This window comes from Diceros bicornis, chromosome 17 (genome assembly GCF_020826845.1).
Source record: "Diceros bicornis minor isolate mBicDic1 chromosome 17, mDicBic1.mat.cur, whole genome shotgun sequence".
In the NCBI taxonomy this organism is placed as follows: domain Eukaryota; kingdom Metazoa; phylum Chordata; class Mammalia; order Perissodactyla; family Rhinocerotidae; genus Diceros; species Diceros bicornis.
In genome coordinates, this window is record NC_080756.1 from 58562351 (window position 1) to 58586683 (window position 24333).

At 46.7% G+C, this 24333-nt stretch overlaps 1 protein-coding gene across 1 annotated transcript; it reads right to left on the minus strand.

The window, feature by feature from the left end:
* Nucleotides 1-5637: 5637 nt before the first annotated feature.
* Nucleotides 5638-14844, minus strand: FKBP4 (FKBP prolyl isomerase 4). Its single transcript, XM_058559066.1, has 10 exons — nucleotides 14603-14844; nucleotides 12313-12457; nucleotides 11715-11857; nucleotides 10700-10820; nucleotides 10274-10430; nucleotides 9222-9312; nucleotides 9034-9117; nucleotides 8580-8765; nucleotides 7785-8024; nucleotides 5638-6033 (listed from the first exon to the last, which is right to left on the minus strand). The coding sequence occupies exons 1-10, from the start codon at nucleotides 14705-14707 to the stop codon at nucleotides 5926-5928; spliced, it is 1380 nt and encodes a 459-aa protein (XP_058415049.1). The 5' UTR covers nucleotides 14708-14844; the 3' UTR covers nucleotides 5638-5925.
* Nucleotides 14845-24333: the final 9489 nt, after the last annotated feature.

Genomic DNA, 24333 nt, shown 5'->3' on the forward strand with positions numbered 1-24333 from the left:
GGGGACTGCCGATACCTTCAACTTTCCGTTTCTGGTGGTGTACTGTGGGGTTCGCCAGGTCCATTCAAAGGCTCTGGGGCACACAGGTGTACCTGGTGCTTTAAATACGTTGTCTCCTTTACGGAGGGGTTGCATGCTACCTCATCCTGTTCCACCACATCTCTTTTCTCTCACCCTAGCTCAAATCCTAAGCTTCATATTAGATTTCAAGGAGTGGAAAAACAAAAGCCAATTTTAAAATGTTTACCTCTTTTTTTAAAATAATTTTATTTATTTATTTTTTCCCCCAAAGCCCCAGTAGATAGTTGTATGTCATAGCTGCACGTCCTTCTAGTTGCTGTATGTGGGACGCGGCCTCAGCATGGCTGGAGAAGCGGTGCGTCGGTGTGCGCCTGGGATCGAACCCCGGGCCGCCAGCAGCAGAGCGCACGCACTTAACCGCTAAGCCACGGGGCTGGCCCGAAATGTTTACCTCTTAATGTAAAGTTAAATAGTTTTGAATTGTTTCTTTTCACTGTATTATTTCTCCATTGTTTTCTTTTTCCAGCCCTTTGAAAGAAATTGTAAAATAAATAAATTAATAAATAACTAAAGACAAAAGAGATGAGGATCACCCTGCTGCTGTCACCAAGTGCCCTGGCCTGACCCAGTTCTCTGAAGTCATACCCTGACCCAGCACTCCACAATGCCTTAGTTTTATCTTCCTCATCACTTGTGCTTCTTGTTCTTGACCTTTCTGTGCCATGAGGTGCCTGTGTTTGTTTGTTCTGTGATTGCAGTGAAGCTCATGTCATTATGATCACAACTTGGATACCATGCATTTTGGCTTTTCTTAAGAGAGCCAAAAAAAGTTAGAAAGGGAGGAAGGATAGGTCTCCAAGAAATATGGCATGAATCAAGTCTTTCCATTTCTTTTTTTTTATAATTATTTATGTATTTATTTTTCCCCCAAAGCCCCATTAGATAGTTGTATGTCATAGCTGCACGTCCTTCTAGTTGCTGTATGTGGGACGTGGCCTCAGCATGGCCGGAGAAGCGGTGCGTCGGTGCGCGCCCGGGATCGGAACCCGGGCCGCCAGCAGCGGAGTGCGCGCACTTAACTGCTAAGCCACGGGGCCAGCCCAAGTCTTTCCGTTTCTATGCCTCTCCCCACCTCACATCAGTTACTTTAACTGCATTGAATGTTACGTGCACAGTAAAGGGAACACAGGATTGGCATTGCAGAACCCTGTGGACAGATCCCTGGCTCCACAAGGAACACCCCTGTTCTTGGCCCTTTCTAGTGGGATGGTTGGTGGGTCTCCACTGGCACTATCTAGAGCTGGTCTTGTTTAAGCCAAGCCCTCTTTCAGCATAGGTTTTGGCTTACTCCTCAGAACTGCCTAACCAGGCCATCTTCCTGGTGAGATGACATGGATACAGTTGTGTGGGTGGCATATTCTTTACAAACCAGCCAAACAGTAGTTTCATTAGAAACCTGCTATGGGAGAGGATGGGAGGAGGTGTTAAGTGGGAAGCATTTCTAGGGGGATTCTTTGTACACTTCTTCCTCCAAGAGTAGACAGAGGGTTGGGGTCCTATCCAAGTTCTGTCTGCCTAGGATGCCCAGGTAAGAAACAGGACCTTTAAAGCTCTTTCTACACGTGAGGCCCAGAGCCACTCCCGTCCTGGGGGTAGTGTCTAGGGCTTCCTCATTCCCCTTCCCTCTCTAATTCACAGTGCACCTTAGCATATCAAAGGTTCTGAGAAGTCATGAAGTACAGAAACCTGTTTCTCAAACTAACTTGACCTAGAAATTAGGTAGAACAAGTGTGGGCAGCCCTGCTCTGAGTGAAATGCTCTTCCTCAGAGCTCTACTTTGAGTCCCACCCCTTTCCTCACAAGTTTGGCCCTATCAGAAAGGACCACCAACGCTGGAAAGCTTTGATCCTGGAACCTGGATTGCTGTCTGGTCAAGACTCTACTGGCCGTTAATTGAAGGGTGAAGAGTAGTTCCTCATTGTCACTGAAGTCCAAATGTGAGGAAATGGGCTTAATACACGAAGGATGACGAAAACGTGTTAGAACTAGAGAGGTGGTGGTTGCGAAACATTGTAATTGGACTAAATGCCACTGAATTTTTCACTTTAAAATGTTTTTTTTTTATAATTTTATTTATTTATTTTTCCCCCCAAAGCCCCAGTAGATAGTTGCGTGTCATAGCTGCACATCCTTCCAGCTGTTGCATGTGGGACGCGGCCCCAGCACGGCCGGAGAAGCTGCGCGTCGTTGTGCGCCGGGATCCGAACCAGGGCTGTCAGCAGCGGAGCACACGCACCCAACCGCCAAGCCATGGGGTCGGCCCCTAAAATGTTTAATTTTATGTTATGTGAATTTCACCTCAATAAAAAAAGTACAAACGGAACCATTTATGTGTGAAGCACTTCTAACGGTAGAACAGGAGACTGGAAATCCTAAGGAGCACACGTGTCCTGGGGGTGGGGGATAGGATATGGATGGCTGGTCCCTTCTACCAAAGAACTCTCAAAGTTCATGAAGGCATTGCCCTTTTTTTTTTTTTTTTTTTAAATTTTATTTATTTTATTTTTTCCCCCCAAAGCCCTGGGAGATAGTTGTATGTCATAGCTGCACACCCTTCTAGTTGCTGTATGTGGGACTCGGCCTCAGGATGGATGGAGAAGTGGTGCCTCGATGCGCACCCGGGATCCGAACCCGGGCTGCCAGCATCGCAGCTCGCGCACTTAACCACCAAGCCACAGGGCCGGCCTGCATTGCCCTTTTTTGATGGTTCCTCCTCAGAACCATGTTGTGAATCTTTCATTCTTACTTTGCCTCCCAAATTGGTGTATTTAGTGTTGTTTGTTACATGCTAAATAGTTTTATTATGATTCTTAGATTTTGTAATTGAGGCTAGTTGATGCATCCGTTATCTGAGGTTGACAAGCACCTGGGAACCACAGCCATGAAGTCCGCAATAATGATTTCCAGAAGGAGGACAAGTTTTCCTGGTAGACTGTCTTTGAACTCCTACGTTGGCTTTATTCAGCACTGCCCTTTGCCCACTGTCATTTCATCTTAAGGGTTACAAGGCTCTGAGGCAGTCTGCATTTGGAAAAGGAAGATTAGTCATTGAGACAGAAGAGAGGAATAAGGCGGGAGAGGTTCCACTGTTTCTTTTAATTCTTGATTTTCCAGTAATAGTTTTCTAAAAAGGTACTATTTCCTACTAGTCCTGCCTGAGATGTCCTTCACATATTTCTCCAACTGAAATGAGATAACATACTTCACCCCCAGCTTTTACTCGCAGGGCGCTGTGGCTGGTGTAGAGTGAGGGGAGTCCAGTGCAGTGATGCTGGTAGGGCAGGCTGCGCCAGGCCTTGCACGGTTTTGTGGGCCACGAGAGATCCTGATCTTCAACTTAAATGGGTTGGGAAGTCATGGACAAGGTTTTAAGCAATTGGAAGGATACAATTTGGGTGCAGTGCAGGGTGAGGTGCAGGTGGGTCAAGGGGTAACGTGAGAGGAACTCTCTGCAGACAGGAGGTACATGGGGCTGTTGGGGAGGGGCTGCTAGGATGGAGACTGGAAATACTTAGAGGAGATAAAATTTATAGAACTTGATGTTTGGACCAACACTAAGACAGGATAAACCCTATTTTAATTTTTCCAGAGACAACTTGCAAAACTGCAGTAATGGCTAACAATACTGGTTGCTACCAGTTTTCCTTATTCAAGCACATTCTCTCCATATGGAAACATTTGTTGGTGAGGAAGGTGCATCTGACTGGGAAATAAACTTGAGCATTGACCCAGAGCAGAGTGGAGTTATGTGGTGAGTTTATTTTTAACCTTAAAGACTTCTAGTCACTTTAATAAAACATCCTCACAAGACAGTTTTAATGTTACATAAACCAAGGCCTGTCTAGCTCCAGGGTTCTACAGAAGTGCGGTTATGGTTTAAATTCTTGGGATCCTACAGAAGCACTCAGAGTGGGAAGGAACCTTAGGAGTGCTTTTTGCCCATCTCCGTATTTTTGCAGATGAGGAATGGGGCTCAACTTGCCCAAGGTCACATGAACTTCATGGCAGTTTGGATTTTTTCAAGAGATCTCACGTTCCAGGCAGACCTTCTTTCCCTTTAACTTCCGACCCTTGTGTCATCTGTAAAATGGGGTGATCCTTAATCTGCACGTGGCTCTTGGTTTAGTGCTAGGCTTATATCATGTTTAATGAGGGTTAGTGATTATCATTGGCTGCAGGGGCAAGTCTCATCTTAAGATACCAAAGACCCAGACACAAACTCCAAGGAAGACTATGGTGTGAACCCAGCAAGAGAGCAAGTAGGGACTCTGGGAAACTACAACACCCAAATTTTAATTCTGGCTCCAGCACCAGTCATCCTGTATGACTTGCTGGAACTTTTTCACACACAAATTAATCTTCCACAGTAAAAGCATGGATAAGTTTCTTCTGGGGGGAACTGTACAGAATGTGGGTAGGCAGACTAGCCTTGTCACTGCGCAGGAAGGAGGAGAGCGCCCACACAGGAGAGGAGGAGGACAAGGGCATAGATCTAGGCTCTGGCCTGCAGCCAAGATCATCTGGAGAAGGCTGAGTGACTAACTTGTGCCCCTTGGCTTCTCCCAGGGCCCCATAATGCTGCAGGAGTCAAGGGTCAAAGCAGAGTTAGAAAAAAAGCATGAGCTTTTTCCTGTTCTGAGGAGGAAGCTGGGAAGTGGGCCTGAGCGAGTGCCAGTGTTCCCTGGCTGGACAACTGTCCTTCCTTAATTGGGGAAGGTGTCTGACAGGTTAGTGAGGCCAGGGATTTTACCTTCAGAAACCAAGAGAGCTTGTGCTTTCTACTGATCAGTTAGGCAGAAGTCTAACTTCAAAACAAACGCGAGTGGTCCTAGTATTTTAGATGTTTATACTTTCCTAAGTGTTAGGAAGAAAACCAGAGCTACTAAAAATGGCCCGACTGCTGGGGGAGGGAGTGCTACGATCCCACAGCCAGGCTTTACCACAGGCTGGGCTGTAGTTGGTGCAGTGCCCAGGACACCCTGCAGGGCAGCGCTGCTCCCTACTCAACCACGGCCATCTTAGCTGCGCATTTTAAGCTGGACTGGGGACCAGGTGGGTGACTCCCTTAATTTTGACCCCTGCTCATAGTGTACCCACCCACGCCCACCCTCTGAGGCCAAACAGAAAGGGCTGCCTGACATCCAGGTTTTATTGTTTCCACTTTATTGCTCAAGCACGGAACTTGAGGATGGCCTGGGCCTTCAGCAACGTGCAAAGAGGCTGAGGGGGGTGGGGACATGACCTGGCTGAGAAGGGAAACCGACAGGAGGGGAAATACTGAAAGGGGGTACAGAGGGTGGTCACCATGACACCAGAAGACATCATCAGCCACACCATCTGGGGTGAGGAAGGGAACAGAGAGCCGTCACGGGCACAGCAGTGGTTTTTCCCATGCCCCTAGCACCCACACGGAGGCCATGTTTGGAAATGAACAGGGGGAGGAAAGGGTGAGGAAAATGGCTGCCCAGGAGTCGCCCTCTCCACCCTGGTTTCACAGCAGACACCATATCCCTACCACTCGCCCCCTTCTACCAGCTGAAGAACAGACACAGCAAACAGAGGAAGCAAAATAAATTAACATTCTGATGAGTGTGCACGTGGATGGACATTCGTTCAGCGTAATGGGGGAAGGGAGAAGGGAAGAGAGGGTGCCACCTAAAATGATCCCCCACCTTAATCCCCTAGCCTGCTCCTTTCCCCCTTCCCCCAAAGCCACCATCCAACCAGATAGAAAAATAAAGGTCTAATTCGCTCAAAATTCTTCAGTTTTTACAAAACTAACAGGGTGGAGTAGGGTAGGGAGCAGGGGAGGCAGGCAGCCGCAGGAGCAGGGCTGGGGAGAGGCTATGCTTCCGTCTCCACCTGAGACTGGCTCCCTGCCACATCATTCTTCTGTTCGTCCTTCATCTCTGTGTCAGCATGATGGTCTCCAGCAGCTACTGCTGCCTTGGCCTGCAAAAGGGAGAGGGAAAGGAAGGGGATGAATTCCAGATCTCATTCGGCCAGGTCCCTCTGACAGGAAGGCGACTCTTACTCCACATCCCCACTCTCACCTGCCTGCACCCAACGGATCTGGTGACACACCTATATTCACCCAGCACACTGACACCATGTATGGATGGTCTGTACCCACAAATATTCATCCCCCAAGTCAAAAAACATACACATTAACTTCTCACAGAATTACATAGGCACACAAATGCCCTTTCTAGATATGTCCTTGAAGATACACCTGCACGTGTCCAGAATCAGGAATTTATAAGATCATTGATTGCGATACTGTTTAGAACTGCACTTGTCCAACATGGTAGCTACTACCATACGTGGCTACTGAGCACTTTAAATATGGCTAGTTCAAATCGATATGTTTTAAGTATAAAATACACATTGGATTTTGAAGACTTAGTCTGGGAAAAAAACATGAAATTTTTTAAAGTTACATGTTGTAATATTTAGATACTTTGGGTCAACCAAATATTAAAATTAATTTCACCTGTTTCTTTTTACCTTTTTAACACAGCTACTAAAAAATTTAAAATTATACATGTGGTTTGCATTATATTTCTATTGGACAGTGCTGGTTTAGAACAATGATAGACTATTAGGAGACTGGTAAGTAAGCTATGATATAGCCATACAATGGATTCTATATAAGCATAGGAAAGAATGTGAAAGCTCTTTTACTTATATGTTGATGTAAAATAAGCTTTCTGGTATGACATGAAGGAAGTGTGGTATAGACAGTAATAGGTAGAGCGTGTTGCCTTTTATTAGGGAAAACGGAGAAAACACAAACCTGTCCGCTCGCGTGTGTATACGGCGTACTGGAATGACAGAAGAACTCGTAGTACAATCTCTTCTGATTGCGAGGGAGACTTTTTACTACATATTCTTTGTGCAGTTTGAATTTAACTATGTAAATATATTACCTATTTATTTATTTTTGTGAGGAGGATCAGCCCTGAGCTAACATCCATGCCAATCCTCCTCTTTTTGCTGAGCAAGACTGGCCCTGAGCTAACACCTGTGCCGATCTTCCTCCACTTTACATGGGACACCACCACAGCATGGCATGACAAACGGTGTGCATCGGCGCACGCCCAGGATCCGAACCCGGGCTGCCACCAGCAGAACGCGCGCACTTAACTGCTATGCCACGGGGCTGGCCCCCTATATTACCTATTTAAACATAGGTTTTTAAAACCCATGTTTTAGGGCCGGCCCCGTGGCTTAGCGGTTGGGTGCGTGCGCTCTGCTGCTGGCAGCCCGGGTTCGGATCCCCGGCACACACCGACGCACCGCTTCTCCAGCCATATCCCACATACAGCAGCTAGAGGGATGTGCAGCTAGGACATGCAACTATCTCCTGGGGCTTTGGGGGGAAAAAATAAATAAATAAAATCTTTAAAAAAAAAAAACACCCATGTTTTAGAAAGTCACAGAGAACATACATTGGGAAGCACACTCAGAGCAACCGACTCCTGACCCCTAGGGCTTGCGCGTGGGTTTCCAGCCCTGACACAGCAGAATGCTGGCTCTGTCAGGAGGGGTTTTCACTGAGGGCACACATGTGCTATTGCTCCAGGGATGAGGGCAACTTCTGGTTTCTAGGGTTGCCACAGACAACCACAGCACACTGGCTGGGCACAAGGACAAGGTGATGCCTCTTTTTCTGTCTGACTTTTCTCTGTCCTGATCCTCACCTTGCTTTCTTCCTCAGCCAGCCTCTCAAACATGTTGGCATACAGCTTCTTCTCCCGTGCAAGCTGCTTGCGGATCCGCTGCTGGCAGATAGCCAGCTGGGCCTTGGCAGCTTTGTTGCTGGGGTAGAGCTGCAGGACCTTCTGGAAGTCAGCCCGTGCCAAGTCAAAGTCATTCACCGCCAGGTGGGCCTCTCCCCGGCGGAAAAGGCCCTTCTCGTTGCTGCTGTCCAGTTCCAGGGCCTAAGGACACAGGGAGGAAACAACAGCAAGACCTCAGCTCCTGCAGCATCTGTGGCCCAAGACTAGGTTCCAAAGGTAGCCCTCAGCAGAAGGAGGCAGAATGGAAACAGCTGGCTCCACCCCAGGAAGAATGAGCCTTGGGGCATTAAACAGAAAGGACCAAGGCCTGAGAAGGAACCTCATTTAGTACAAGAGGCAGCGAGGGACGATAGGTCTCTAGGTGAAATAGAAGAACCTGTGACAACATTTCCATTTTCTTTAGAATAAAGCAAGTACATTAAGAGGAAGAGGCTAAGAACCAGGGGGGAGAAAACGCTGAAGTAGTTCTTCCCCATCCAGTGTTTCCTTCCACCTCTGTGTCAGCTGCCTCCTACCACTAAAGCCAAGTCACTTGCTTCTCACATCCCTTGCCTCTGGCCCCTTAATCTCAGAGCACCCACTGGTCCATCCTGCTACCCCTACCCTAGTCATTGAGGGCAAGTTTCAGACATGCTGGCAGCTCACCTGATCTTGCCTGTGAATGTGGCTCCCATGCCCTGTTTAAAGGAGCCTCACCTTGTTACAGCTTTCAATGGCAGCTGAGAAGGCCTGTAGTTTCAGATGACACATGGCGAGGTTGAGGTGGGAGGCCAGCCGAAGGGTCCGTGCTTTCTGAGCATCCTCATTAGAGAAACTTGACTCGTATTCCAGCCAGGACACAATCTTCTTGTACTGCAGTACAGCTTGCTTGTACTTGCCTTCCTAGAACGGGAGGGAGGCTCAGGCACCCAGCACAGGTTCAGTGGCACCAGACTGTCATCCCCTGTAGACATCAGTGACCCATGGGTATGAGAGAGTCCTGCCTCCCTCGCACACCCCCAGGTGAGGCCACCTAGCTCAGATATACTAGGTGAAGACTGCAGGTGCCAGCTTGTCCACTCCCTGGCAGAAAATCACCTCATCAAGGTGAAGGATGGGCCCAGAGGAGCCCTCCCTGGGAGTGTCCTCAGGACGATGGCTGTTGGCTCACCTTGAAGTACACAGTGCCCCGCTCTTTCACTATGGTGCTCTGTTCCAGCTTCTCCTCTGAATTCATCTCCCAAGACTCCTTGGCCTGCCGTACCCCAAGGGAGAAACAAAGTTGTCAGCTACCCCACACAGAGTCACCCTTAGGGTGGGATCTCACTTCAGGATAGGGAAAACCTTGAGCAAACTCACCTTCTCAAAACTCTTGAGGTGTACTTCATATTTCAGCTCAGCATTTGGTGGGATGTGGAGCTTTTCCTTCCCAACACTGCCAAAAGCATAGCTGTGGGGGCAGAAAACCTCTGGGTCATGTCAGCAGTGCTTCACCTGCTCCACACCAGAAAGGCTTCCTGTCTGTTTCCTGGAAAGTACCTTCCCATCCCTTGAGACTTGGTTCAAATGTTTCCTGTTCGGCAAAATCTTCCCTGACCTCTTCACATACAATTAGTTGGTCTCTTAGCATCTTAACATCTCCTTCTAATAACTCATACTACACACTCTCATGATTACTAATTTAAATGGTATCTCACCAAACAGTGAGTCACTAGAAGGCAGGAACAGTGTCTCTGTATTTTTTTTTTTTTGCGAGGAAGATCAGCCCTGAGCTAACATCCATGCTAATCCTCCTCTTTTTGCTGAGGAAGACCAGCTCAGAGCTAACATCTATTGCCAATCCTCCTCTTTTTTCCCCCCCAAAGCCCCAGGAGATAGTTGCATGTCATAGTTGCACATCCTTCTAGTTGCTGTATGTGGGACGCGGCCTCAGCATGGCCGGAGAAGTGGTGCGTTGGTGCGCGCCCGGGATCCGAACCCGGGCCGCCAGTAGCGAAGCGCGCGCACCTAACCGCTAAGCCACGGGGCCGGCCCAGGAACAGTGTCTTTGAATACCTAGGTATTTTCAGCATTGTGTCTGGGACATAGTAGGTATGTTCCAATAAATGTTAATGACTGAATGAATTAATAGGAGATGAAAATCTTGATGTCGGTAGAGGAGGGAATCTGTAGCAGCCATGACTGAAAAGATTAGGCTTTGATCCAAGGAGATGTGGACAGTTGTGGCCACATTCTTAAATACAACGGAGAGATCACAATGGCCTATCTTTGGTGTGCCCAGAGGCACAGTGAACTCGAATGAGGCTGTGGCGGCAGTGAACACACGCAGGGGAAAGGATACAAATGGCTAGTTATACAACTCACTGTGGACATGTACATCTCTGACCTCGGTTCACCCACCAACTCCTCACCTGGGCTTGAGGTACACAATGGAACGTTCTCCTTTTTCCATGTGCTGAATGGCTTTCTCCAGCCCACAAGGCAGATCCAGACTCTCCCCCTCACCAACCTCAAAGTGGAGCTCGCGCCGGTCAAAGATCTGGTCCTGGTAGTACCCCACCAGTGCAACTGCATGAGAGGACCAGGGGTGTGAGTGGGCAGGTGACTGAGGAAGGATACCACCAGCCTCCCTCTATCGCCCCATCACTTCCTGCCCCCAAGATGCCCTTGTGGTGTTCTCAGACCTGGAGGGATGTTAAGAGAGTATGGTCCAATCCCACATTTTACAGATAAGAAAACAGGATCAGAGAAATGAAATGACTTTTTTCCAAAGCCACCCAGGCCTAAGTATCAGAATCTGAATTGAAACCCCAGACAGCACTCTCTCACCATCTCACCTTCCACGAGAGCGCCCTCATTGGGCCTGGCATAGCCTTCGCCCCGAGTCTGTATTCTCCGGATGATTCCGCCATCTTCCTCTTCTGTCAGGTCCTCTCCCCTAAACTCGAACAACTCCACCTGTGGGACAGAACATAATGTGACACAACTCCTTTCAGCTCTAACTTGCCAACAGTGAGATACAACTTCTCTCCTACTCAGAAGAGTCCCTAGTAACTGCCAGACCAGCCTGACCACAAGGGCAGCCGCGCTAGGAGTGCACAAAGTGGCACTTGTGCTAAGTTCTTGCGAGCTGCCCTAGTCTCAGCCCTGACAGAGGTGGGCAGGCCATGTGGATTTCAGCTGACCTCAAGAGATCAATCTGTTTACCACCTGCTCCACATAACAAGGACACGTTCCAGACAATCTTAATTCAGCTACTTGAGAAGCCCAATCTGGTGGGCATCAGAAACGACCTAACATCTTTCAGCAGTCTTCTGAACACTGTCCAAGAGTCCACTGATTAGGGCTTCACCATTTCAGACTGAACAGTCTCACGTCCCACCTCCTCAGTAAAGGCTTTTCTCACCGCTTGACCCGTGGGGGAAGCATCTCTCCCCTCCTCTGATCTCTAGAGCACCAATATTCTATTCTGTCATTTATAACTGTATAGGGATTCTGACCTATTCACTCCTTCCAGTTAAAATTACAACCCATTTCTTCTGGTCACTGCTCTTGAGATAAACATGCCCCAACCCCTGACCCTGCTTCGAGCCTGACCCTGCTTCGAGTCTGAAGAGGGGTCTGAGGCTGCCTCTTCCCACCTGAAACCTCCATCATTGGCCACTTTCTGGCAGCTGCAGGCTATGTACACAGCAGAGCCAGCTGCCCTCTTCATTTCTCTTCCTCCCCTAAGGCCAGGCCCTCAGCCTTGGCTACATTGTCTTCAAGCGGCAGGAAGGGCTGAAGGGCAGCCAGGCCCTGGGCTGAGATAAGGTTGGCTCTTTGCCTTGCTCCCTGTGGCTGGACACTCACCTCAAACACAAGCGTGGCATTGGAAGGGATCTTTGGAGGGCTGCCCGCTGAACCATAGGCATATTCCGGTTTGCAGGTGATGTGGCATACTTCCCCCACCTTCATGGTAGCTATGGCAATGTCCCAAGCTTTGATAACCTCCCCTGTAGGTACAGAAAGCAAACAGGTCCTCCTTGGCAGGGATCTGACTCTGGGCTCAAACAGTGGCTCCAGAAACACTTATTGTACCATGCCCGAGGGGAAGCTGGGCACTCTTTAGAAATGGGACCAGGAAAGGTAGAAAACCTGGTTGCAGTAAGGGCTGTCAGGTCCCAGACCTCCTAAAAAAAAAGAAAAAAATCACTCAATTCTAGAACAAAGGAGTTCAAGAAACAAGGCAGTCCACCCCGAAGAGGAATTGAGGTGTTCAGAGGTGATCAGAGAAAGGGAGATAGAGATCAACATACTTAAGAGACAGTGACAGAAAAAGGAGTAACAGAAAAAAAATTAACAGACCATAATAAATCATTCCTCCTTAAGCTTCTGAGAATATGGTTCTGCTTGTGACAGCTTATATCCTCCTTGAACCCTATCCTACCAACCCACTAACCATGCCTACCTTTTCCCAGGTCAAAGGAGAATCTGTCCTTGCGGTCCAGACTGGAGTCAAACTTGGTGCCATCTAACAGCCAGCCAGTGTAGTGGACAAAGACTCGGTCCCCAATCATGGGCAACTCTATGCCCGTGCCCTCTCGCTTGATAACCTGGGAGGAAGCGGAGAAGGTGAGTACCCAGGGAAGAGGACAGAAAGAGGCATCTTTCTGTAAACTGTCTGCACGTGACTGATGGGAACACAGAAGGACTCTTCTGCCTCCTTGTAAGTAGATTCAAGGGGTCAATCTTCAAATGAGTCTGACCTCCCTGTCTCTGAGGGGCAACATGTCTTGGTTTGAAAAACGGGAGACAAAAAGACCCAAGTTTAAGTTTTTGCTGTATGATCTTGGATAATTCACTTAAACTCTCTAGACGTTATTTGTAAAGTAGTGATGATAATCCCTCTCAGAGTTGTTGGAGGATTAAATCAGTAAAAGGTTGAATAAAATATTATTATTAGCAGCAGCAAAGGGAGAAGTGTTTATGCTATGTTTCCTCATTCTTCCTAAATGCCAGTGGTCATCAGATCAGGGTCTGGTTTGGAGATAAGAGGAGGAGAATAAGAGTATTGAAGAAAACAGGAGCAGTCCAAAAGAGGTAAAAGAAAATACCAGGTTACAGATGAGCACAAGGGCTCTCAATCAGGTCCTCAACTCTCATTTGGGACGTGAGCATTCCTGACTGGTAGGCTAGTTAAGTCCTGTATCTCAGGGCTAGAGTATTTCCCAGGAACTTATAAGCCTCTGCTTCTCTTCTTTAGCATTTATAAAAGGGGATTCCAGGGGCCACCTTGTAGGTGTGTGGTTACCCTCTAAAAGAAAGCTTCTATCATAGAAGGGACAGGAGACTTGAGAAGTAGAAAAGCAGAGGAGAAGGAGTGGAGGATAAAAGGGGAAATGACCCTTACGAGAATAATCACCTTGTAGAAATGCCCAGGACACTGGAGAGAGAAGGGGAAGCCGCATGTCCACTGGGAGAGCAGCATGAAATTCCTAGATCTGGGGCAAAGCCAGATACATTTCTGGACCAGGTAAGGGCTCCCCAAGGTTTCTAGCTTTGGCCAGATCTCACACACACACACACACACGTGTGGAGCTAAGCAGTGGGAGGCAGGACAAGGAGAAACACTGGATGAGAAGAGGGCAAGAAATCCAGCCCAAGATTTCGCCATCCTGGACTCCGCACAACCTGCTCTGAACCACTGTTGGTTGTCCTGACCCAGGTCAAGATGCCCTGCCCCCTGAGTCCCGGACACCTCCCCTTCGCTCCTCGGGCTATTTGTAGTCAGCCGGTTCCACTGCAGCAGGCTCCCAGGTAAAGCACCTCCTCCTGGCCCCACACCTCACACCCAGGCTCCATACCCCACACGCCGAAGCCCCAACTCAGGAAGAGGGGGGGGCGAGACGGGAGGGGAACTACAAGTCCCGGCATGCACCGCTCCCTGGTTTTCCCGGGGCTGGCGGGGGGGCGGGGAACAGCATGGCTGAGCGGGTGACCTAGCTGGGTCCCAGCCTCTAGAAAGGGGGTAACGATAACGAGAGGGTGGAGGGCGCCAGAACCTTTCTCACGGCCAGGCCCGGGCGCCAAGTCGCACAAAGGCTTCTGGGCCAGGAAATCACTCTTGTGACCTGCTCCACGTCCTAGCTAATATTTAACTGCCAGGGGTAGGCGCGCTCTCGCACCACCACCGACGAAGGCCGCCCAGGGACTTCCCAGCTGCGGCTGGCAGGGAGGGAGCCGGCAACTTGGCGGGGCCGCGGGGTCGGGGCGAGGTGAGGTGAGGTGAGGGGGGGCGATGTCGGGGTAGGCCGCCCGGGCCCCCTAGCTGCAGCTCGCGTGCACCGCGGGGCCCAGCCCCGCCCCTCTCCGGCGCACCGCGCACGCCGGAGTGGAAGCTGCACTCCCGGCCCCCTTCCCGGGCCCGCACGGCTGCCGGGCCTGAGGGCTTCAGCCTGGACCACGGGCTTCCAAGGGGGCCAGAAAAACGGCCATGTGGCGGCCCAGGCACCTAGACACACCTCTTCGGAGCGTGTGGCTGCCCTCCCACTCCCGAACAACGCAGCCTGGTCCAGGAAGGCGATGCAACCGGCCGCCGGCCTGGAGGCTGCACAAGCGGCCGTTTTTGCCCCGTCCCGCGGCCGGGGGGCTTCCAGGCTCGGTGGAAGGGCGGCTGCGATGGGCACCCGGGGCTCGGCCGCCTCAACAGGCCCAGGGCACCCCGGCGCCCCCAGCCGCGGCCGGCCCCCGCCCCTTACCTTAAGCACGCCTCCGTCTTGCTTGGGGCTGATGTCCACTCCCTCGAGGGGCAGCGGCGCCGACTGCGCCCCGCTCTCGGCCGCCTTCATCTCCTCGGCGGTCATCGCCGCTCGGTGCGCCGTTTACTCGGGAGCTGGGCACCAGGCACGAGCCAAGCTCCCTCGGCCGCCCGGCCTGTCTGCACGGGTTGCGGGCGGGAGGGCGCTGGCGCGGCGGCCGCCGAGCTGCAAACCGGCCGAAGGCTCGAGCACCTCTGCCTCCCGGCGCGCTCGCAGCCCGTGGCGGAGTCGGACGCGGGAGCGGGAGTAGGTGGGTAATGCGCGGCCGGGGGGAGCGATTGGTCCCACCCCGCGGCGGAGGGAGGGGCTGGGAGGAGCTGGAGCGGGAGCGAGGGACGGAGGGGGGGTGGTGGAGAACTTTCTAGAGACGGCGGCGGCTAAGCCGGTTCGGGCTCTAGTGCTAAGGGCGCTCATATGAAGAAAAATTCTTTTCTGGTTCATTCTTCCCGCTGGCTGCCCACTTCCTCCTCCCCCAACTCCTAGGACCCTCGGAGTCTGGGGAACCCCACCCCCAACTCCGCGCTCTCCCCGGGCCTTCCCCCGCCCGTTTCCCGGTCTAACCGGATTCTACCAGATCCTTCTCGATCCCCCCACATCACTCCAACACAGAGCCTGCCAGCCGCCCTAGACATTGCAGCCCGCAGCGTGGTTTGCTCAGAGCGGTGTAGCCGGATGTGAGCGGCAGCGCGTCCGACTCCGCGGGACCGGAGACGCGCATTTTTATAAAAGCCGACCGTAAACACAGACGGCATGGCCTCCCAGTCTTTACTCCGCGTGTATACTTAACCAATTGGGGAAAAAGCGGGGAAGGGAATTCGGGCCGAGGGGGAAGTGAGTGAAAAGCGGTTATGCCAGTGCACAGAATTGGGAGAAAGCAACCTTGATTTCCCCAGACCAGGGAAGATGTGCCGCCTTCAGCTCTTTAAAATGGAACGAGCAGCCGATATGCAAGAAATGACCCGCTGCGCTAAGGACTCTTAAATAGGGCACATATTAAAGGGACCTTCCCCGACAATAATAAAACTGCTGTTTCGGTTAATACTTAAAAATTGGTTCAACTCACGAAAAAAGCCATTCGTTTTAGTAAAGGCCCATGAGAGGGAATATTTTCTTCTATTTGGTTGCCAAGTGTTTCTCGACTGCCTGGGGAGCGCAGAGCACCTGTGCTGTAGGTCGAAGCTCTGCGGCACCTAGTTATCCAAACGACAGCCTTTGACAAAAAGACCCATCTGGAGAGGATCTTGATCTTGCTTAGCACTTAACCCCAGTTTAGCATAGTGCCTGGTGAGTGGTATCGAATAGTTGTTGGCTGCATGACTTTGTATTCCAATAATAAACTTTTTTTGGAGGCCTCGCATTGTACGTGGCACTATGCTGTTGTATGCAAACTGTCCCATTTAGGGAGGTAATTAAAAGGGCTATTACAGATGAAATTTCAATAGGATAACATAATTTGATAATTCATTGTAGTTCATTGTGATGGAACTTGACTGGAAGGGGATGCAGAAGAAATAAAACCGTTTATTCCAGCAATTTGCAGCAAATGAGTTTAGCCACAACTAAGACGTTTCTAAGTCTTAAGACTTAAGGTCATTAAGATGACTGCGGATATCCTCAGAGAGTATGGGCAATTGACTCAGTAGGGTTAAATCTATTTCTTTTCTAAACTTCCTTTAGTAGAAGTAACAGTGCCAAGGCTCTCCAAAACTCCAGGAGACAGGGGTGGTGGGTAAGGTGCTGGCTTGGGGGCTTGGCAGTTATCTTGCTGTTGGCTTAATGCACCTGCTTATTCTCAGTGTGTGCTAGTTTCTTTTGATGCTGGGGCCATTGGGTATTATCTGGCAGAACAAGTTGTGATAGAAAAGTTCACCTTTATAGTAATGCTTTTCTGCATTTTTTTTCTTTATTGGAAGCAAACAGCTTAGTTCTATGTCTTTTAATTCCTGTCAGCACATATTAATTGAGCACTTAAGATGTGCCTGCCATTGCTTAAACACGTAGTTTAATAACAGTAGAAAGAGCATATGCTTGGGACTAAGCAGCGAGTTGGGTTGCCCACATGGTAATTGTTTGATTTGGGGCAGGTTATGGAGATCGTAACATCTGTCAATGAGGCTAGCTATGATGGTTAAAAAAGAGGGAAACTATGTCAGGTATCCAGCACAGTGCTGGCCTTCAAGTGGGTGGTTAATTCATGTTGGTCATTAGTCTACTGTGATAAGTGCTGTGGTGGAGACGGGGACAAAGTGCTAAGAATGCAGGGGTCTGTGAGAGAGGGGAGAGAGCAGGTGGAAGGGGAAGGGAAGGACAAGAGGGAAAGCTTTGTCCACATTCACTGAAGGAGTAGATGAGGGTGCTGGGGATAGAAGGGAGAGGGGAGGGGCAGTAGGCAGTGGGTTCTTGAATCCCAGAGCAGGACCTTATTGTTTCTAGAAGTTTTTCTGGTTATTTACATATATTCTTCTGATAGTAAAACTTGCACATACTCAATATAGAAGGTGCACAGATGTGTTTTTCTTTCCCCCCTCTTACCCCCTTCCCAGCCCTTTTAAATTAGTATTCCCCTTAAAGATGTTTAACAATGTAATTATTTTCACTGGTATCCTTTAGTCATTCAAAATCCTTGTGAAATTTTTCCCTTTTGCTAGAGGAAGAGAGCCCACTTTCTTTTTTTTATCATCTACCTTGCTCTGTAGATGACTCATGCTTTGTTATTGCCAAACTGAGCCTTGCAGAGCTTATCTGGTTCATCTCCCTAATGCTAGGCCCATCCTTCAGACATGAAGACCCCCTTGTTTTTTAAAGTTGTTATTTTGACTTAGACTGCCAATGCTCTTAAACATTTGAAAAATTATATAATATGAATCATTCAAAAGAATGTGAGATGAGTATATGTGTGTTTCTATACCTGAACATACACAAACACCCTTTATGTAACAAACCAACGTAATGAACCTTGGGAATATACCACCCAACCTAAGAATTACAACATCACCAGTCTGATTTGTGTCAAAAATGTAATACCAAAAATGTTAAGGACCTTTACATAATTTCTTGCTACTTTTGGTGTTTGTTAACTGAGAAAACACAAACTATACTACTGACCAAAATAGCTACTACATGTTTCATAAAACATTTATTTATTTACTTATTTTAGTGATTACAGCTCCATTTTCATAATTTGAAAAATAGTAGACCTCTGTTTGTGAGGTCTGCATGTAGTGGAGATCTGCATAGTGTAAAAGCCTCATGGGCTCTGGCTTGGGTTTGCCTGGGTTCACGTCTCAGCTGCGTCATTGAACACACCATGGGTCCTGGGGCAAGTGTCCCTCGCCTCTGAAATGGGAATCACAATAGTACGTATCTCAAAGGGGTTCACTTTGAGGATTGAATGAGTTATTATGTGTGAAGTACTTAAAGCAGTGCATGGTGCATAGTAAGTAGATCAGTGGTAATCAGTGTGTGTGCCACGTTTTATTTATTCAGCCTGTTGATTTCTGGAATATAGAGTAGAAGACCTGGAAGACCCCAAAGTCTCTAGCCCTCGAGTTGAGAGCCACTGGTCTGGACAAGGGTTGGCTCCATCATTTCCAGAGGAGTGCTTCTCTCCTGATGTTAAATCACGTTGTACTTTTTTTCTTTAACACTTGATTATGAGCCTGACTATCTAATATAACTCATAGTAGCTTTGTGTGCTGATATTTTGTCATCCCAGCAAGACTGGGGGCCCTCTGAAGGTAAAGACTTGGTCTTACAGCTTCGTTGGACTCCACCATTATGTGATCTCCTAGGGGATGGGAAGACAGGCTATTTGGTGATTGTCCTGCTGAAACAAAGGATTTTTTTCCTTCTTTTTAAAAATAAAATCTAGTTTTATGCTTCAGATAAATATATATTTTTGTTTTGCTCTTAGGGACGATTAAAAAGTAGCTAATCTTTATCCTTCCATGTCTATGAATGCACTGAAATTTGGCTGTGGCCTCATTATTCAGAGGTTCAAATAACGATATACCTGTTTCATTTTATTTTATTTACTTATTTTTTTGTGAGGAAGATCAGCCCTGAGCTAACATCCATGCTAATCCTCCTCTTTTTGCTGAGGAAGACCGGCTCTGTGCTAACATCTATTGCCAAACCTCCTCCTTTTTTTCCCCCAAAGCCCCAGTAGATAGTTGTATGTTATAGTTGCACATCCCTCTAGTTGCTGCATGTGGGACTCGGCCTCAGCATGGCTGGAGAAGCCGTGCGTGGGTGCGAGCCTGGGATCCGACCCTGGGCCGCCAGTAGCAGAGCGTGCGCACTTAACCGCTAAGCCACGGGGCCGGCCCGTGGTATACCTGTTTCAGCATTATTTCTAGCTTCCCCAAACTTGTGTGTGATCAAAGGTCACTGTTTGTCTAGGTTATCATCCTATCTAATTAGCATAACTAGAACGAAGATTGTCATTTGGGAAAAATACATCCATCCAGGAGGAAAAATACTTGCCCTCCCTCATCCTCAGTTGAAAGTAAATGTGTATTTAATATCATAAATGTCCACTGTAGTGATCATAGGAACAACCCAGCAGCTGTTATTACTGAGAAATTAAGAAATCATTGTTCCTTCAGTATAATGTCAAACTTCTATAATTGGCCTGCTAACATTTTAAAACATTTAAATTGTATTAATAATAAATTTATATGGAAGTTCAGATTCATTCTTGTATCTTAGAAGTTCATTCTGTGTTGGTAATAGTCAGCTGTCGTCTAGTCAAATATTGACTTGACTATTTATCCTTTCAGCATTTAGCCAAAATGTGTATTCAGAGCATCTCTGAGTTTAACCCTTCACATGGGCTCTGCAGATGGGTTTTAAGTAGCTCCTCTGTCCACAACTAACCTCCTCCAGGGAAACTATTCTGGTATTTCCTTGGCCTTACTTCCTCAGGTTTTATTTCCTCCCGGGTTACAGGGAGCCCTAGTGGGAGGTGGGAATACTCCCACAGATTCCTGGAGAGACAGGGTAGAGAGAGCCTCATACACCTACGGGGAGAAGGGGTATCTATTTTTTTTTAAAGGGGCTCTTGGTTTGCCAGGGGCTTCATTGATCAATTACTTGACATCCCAACTCTTCTCTCTTTCTTTCCCATGGGATAGAATTATGGAGAACATCCCTCAGCCCCTGTCCTGAAGACCATGCCCGCTAATACTTGCCACCAGCACTTTCTATAAATGGCCAGTTGGTGTAAAGATATTTTTTGAGCACCTTCTAGGTTCCCGGGTCAGCACTAGGGAGATGTGAGGTGCAGAGAGGCCATGACAGAATTACCCTCCCCTTAAGGCGCTTACATAGAGAAGTTAGAGCAAAGCTAAGGGCTAACTGTTTCAAAGAGCAGAATGGCCAGATCTGTTCAGAGGAAAAGTACTCTGGGAAGGCCTCACAAAGAGCTAGAACTTGAAGATCTTGAAAGATGGATAATAATATTTATTTACTTTTAAAAAAGATATAAGTAAATGTATAGCTTGATAAATTTTTACATGTGTATGTGCCCACCTAACTACCACCCAGATCAAGATACAGAACATTTCAGCACCCTAACAGGCTCCCTCATGTGCGCTCCCAGGCAATAATCATCCCCAAGAGTAACCACTACTCAGACCCCATCACAATCAATTAGTTTTGTCTGGTTTTGAACATCATTCAAAAGGAATCATAGAGTATGTACTCTTTTGGACTGGCTGCTTTGGTTCCACATTATGTCTGAAATTCATCCATTTTGTTGCATATAGGAGTAGTTTGCTACCTTTCATTGCTATATAATATTTGATTGTGTGACTATACTACAGTTTACTTATCTATTCTATTGTTGATGATATTGGGGTTGTTTCTGGTTTTTGGCTATTATGAATAAAACTTCTATGAACATTCTTATACGTGACTTTTGGTGGACATAAATGCTCATTTCAGTTTGATATACCTAAGAAATGGAATTGCTGGGTTATGGGTTTTTCTTATATTAGCTTTAGTAGATATTGCCAATTTTCCAAAATAGTGGTATCAAGTTACACTCTCACCAAGAGTGTGTGAGAGTTCCAGTTGCTTCAAATCCTCACCGAAACATGGTATTGTCAGTTCTTTTAATTTTAGCCCATCTGAGGGATGTAGTGCTATGTAATTTGTGTTTCCTTGGTAATTAATGAAGTCAGCTACCTTTTAATACACTTACTGGCCATCTGGATAGCCTCTTTTGTGAAGTACCTGTTCAAGTCTTTGTCCCATTTTAAGATTGCATTGTCCGACTTTTTGTTTCTAATTTGTGGAATTTCTTTATATATTATAGATAAGATTTGCTTTGACAGGTATATTGTAATAATCTTTTGGTCTATGGTATACCTTTTTACTCATTTTTTTTTTTTTTTTGTGAGGAAGACCAGCCCTGAGCTAACATCCAATGCCAATCCTCCTCTTTTTTGCTGAGGAAGACTGGCCCTGAGCTACCATCTGTGCCCATCTTCCTCTACTTTATATGGGACGCCGCCCGAGCATGCTTAACAAGTGGTGCATTGGTATGCGCCCGGGATCTGAACCGGCGAACTCCGGGCCGCCGCAGCGGAGCACACGCACTTAACTGCCTGCGCCACCAGGCCGGCCCCCTCACTCATTTTTTGATGAACAGATATTTTTAATTTTAATGAATTTCAATTTATTAATCTATTTTTTATGCTTAGTAATTTTCTTTAATAGACTTTATTTTTTGGAGCAGTTTTAGGTTCAAAGCAAAATTGAACAGAAGGCACAAAGATTTTCCAAAGTGCTCCCACACTTTACATAGCCTCCCCCATTATCAACATCCATCACCAGAGTGGTACATTTCTTGCTATTGATGAACCTACATTGACACATCATTATCAGCCAAAGTCTATAGTTCATATTAGGGCTTACTCTTGGTATTGTATACTCTATGGGTTTGGACGAATTTATAATGACATGTATCTACCATTATAGTATCATACAGGGTAGTATCATACTGTCCTAAAAATCCTCTATGTTCTGCCTGTTCATCCCTGCCTCCCTGGCAACTCCTGGCAAGCACTGATCTTTTTACTGTCTCCACAGTTTTGCCTTTTCCAGAATGTCATATGGTTAATCATACAGTATGTAGCCTTTTCAGGCTGGCTTCTTTCACTTAATATCAATTTGAGGTTCCTCCAAGTCTTTTCATGGCTTGATGGCTCATTTCTTTTTAGTGCTGAATAATATTTCATTGTCTGGATGTACCACAGTTTACCTGTTCACTACTGAAGGACATCTTGGTTGCTTCCAAGTTTTGGCCATTAAGAATAAAACTGCTATAAACATCTGTGTGCAGGTTTTTGTGTTGACATGTTTTCAACTCCTTTGGGTAAATACCAAGGAGTGTGATTGCTGAATTGTATGATGAGTATGTTTAGTTTTGTAAGAAACCACCAAACTGTCTTGTAAAGTGGATGTTTCGCATTCCCCCCAGCAATGAACCAGAGTTCCTAATATTCCATTTCCTCACTAGCAGTTGGTATTGTCAGTGTTCTGGATTTTGGCCATTCTAATAGGTGTGTAGTGGTATCTCATTGTTGTTTTAATTGGCATTTGCCTGATGACATATGATGTGGACCATCTTTTCATATGCTGATTTACCACCTATATATCTTTGGTAAGGTGGCCGTTAATGTCTTTGGCCCATTTTTTAATCGGATTGTTTGTTTTCTTATTGTTGAGTTTTACGAGTTCTTTGTGTATTTTGGATAACAATCCTTTATCAGATATGTCTTTTGCAAATATTTTCTCCCAGTCTGTGGCTTGTCTTTTTATTCTTTTGACAGTGTCTTTTGCAGAGCAGAAACTTTTTTTTTCTTTTGTGAGGAAGATCAGCCCTGAGCTAACATCCATGCCAATCCTCCTCTTTTTGCTGAGGAAGACCGGCTCTGAGCTAACATCTATTGCCAGTCCTCCTCCTTTTTTCCCCCCAAAGCCCCAGCAGACAGTTGCACGTCACAGTTGCACATCCTTCTAGTTGCTGTGTGTGGGACGCGGCCTCAGCATGGCCGGAGAAGCGGTGTGTCGGTGCGCACCCGGGATCCGAACCTGGGCTGCCAGTAGCGGAGCGCGCGCACTTAACCGCTAAGCCACGGGGCCGGCCCCCGGAGCAGAAACTTTTAATTGTAGTAAAATCTAGCTTATCAATTCTCTCTTTCATAGATTGTGCCTTTGGTGTTGTACCTAAAAAGTCATTTCCAAACCCAAGATAATCTAGATTTTCTCCTATCTAGGAGTTTTATAGTTTGGGGTTTTACATTTAGGTTTGTGATTCATTTTGAGTTAATTTTTATGAAGGGTATAAGATCTGTGTCTAAATTCATTTTTTTGCACGTGGATGTCCAGTTGTTCCAGCGCCATTTGTTGAAGAGGCTATCTTTGGTCCTTTGTATTGCCTTTGCTCCTTTGTCAAAGACCAGTTGACTATATTTATGTGAGTCTATTTCTGGGCTCTCTTTCCTGTGCCATTGATCTATCTGTCAATTATTTTGCCAATACCACGCTATCTTGATTACTGTCACTTTATAGTAAGTCTTGAAGTGGGGTAGTGTCAGTCCTCTGACTTTGTTCTTCTCCTTCAATATAGTGTTGGCTATTCTGGGTCTTTTGCCTCTCCATATAAATTTTATAATCAGTTTGTCGATATCCACAAAATAACCTGCTGGGATTTAGATTAGGATTGCGTTGAATCTATATAGAGTTGGGAAAAACTGACATCCTGACAATATTGAGTCTGTCTATTCGTGAACATGAAATACCTCTTCATTTATTTAGTTCTTTGATTTCTTTTATCAGAGTTTTGTAGTTTTCCTCATATAGATCTTGTACATATTTTGTTAGATTTGTACATATTTCATTTTTGGGGGTGTTAATGTAAATTGGTATTGTATTTTTAATTTAAAATTCCACTTGTCCATTGCTGGTAAATAGGATTGAAATTTTTATATAAACCTGTGTCCTATAACTTTGCTATAATCCCTGGTTCCACTAGTTTTAGTTCCATTAGTTTTTTTGTTGATTCTTTCAGATTTTCTACATAGATGATCATGTCATCTGCCAACAAAGACAGTTTTATTTCTTTTTTCCCAATCTTGATTAGTGATTTTTTTTATGTGTCTTGCTTAAGAAATCTTTGCCTATTCCATGGTCATGAAGATAGTCTCCTTTTTGTTTTTGTTTTTTTAAATCCTAGGAGATTTTTGTTTTATCTTTCACATTTAAGTCTATGGTCCATCTCAAATTAATTGTTAAATATAGAGTGAGGTAGGGAGTTAAGTTTTGTTTTTTCCATATGGACGTACAATTGACCCAGCACTATTTATTGAAAGACTACCCTTTCCCCACTGAACTCTGTGGCTTTTCTGTCGTCTGTCAGGTGTGACCATGTATTTATGTCTGTCGTGGATTCTATTTTGTTCCGTTGGTCTGTTAATCTATTCTGTGCCAATGCCTTAGTATGTTAGTTGCTGTAGCTTTAAAATAAGTTTTGATATCTGGGAGTGTAAGTCCTCCAGTTTTGTTCTTCTGTTTCAAGATTGCCTTGGCTTTCCTGGTTCTTTGATTTTCTGTATACATTTTAGAATCATCTTGTCAATGTCTAAAAATAAAATGCTGGGATT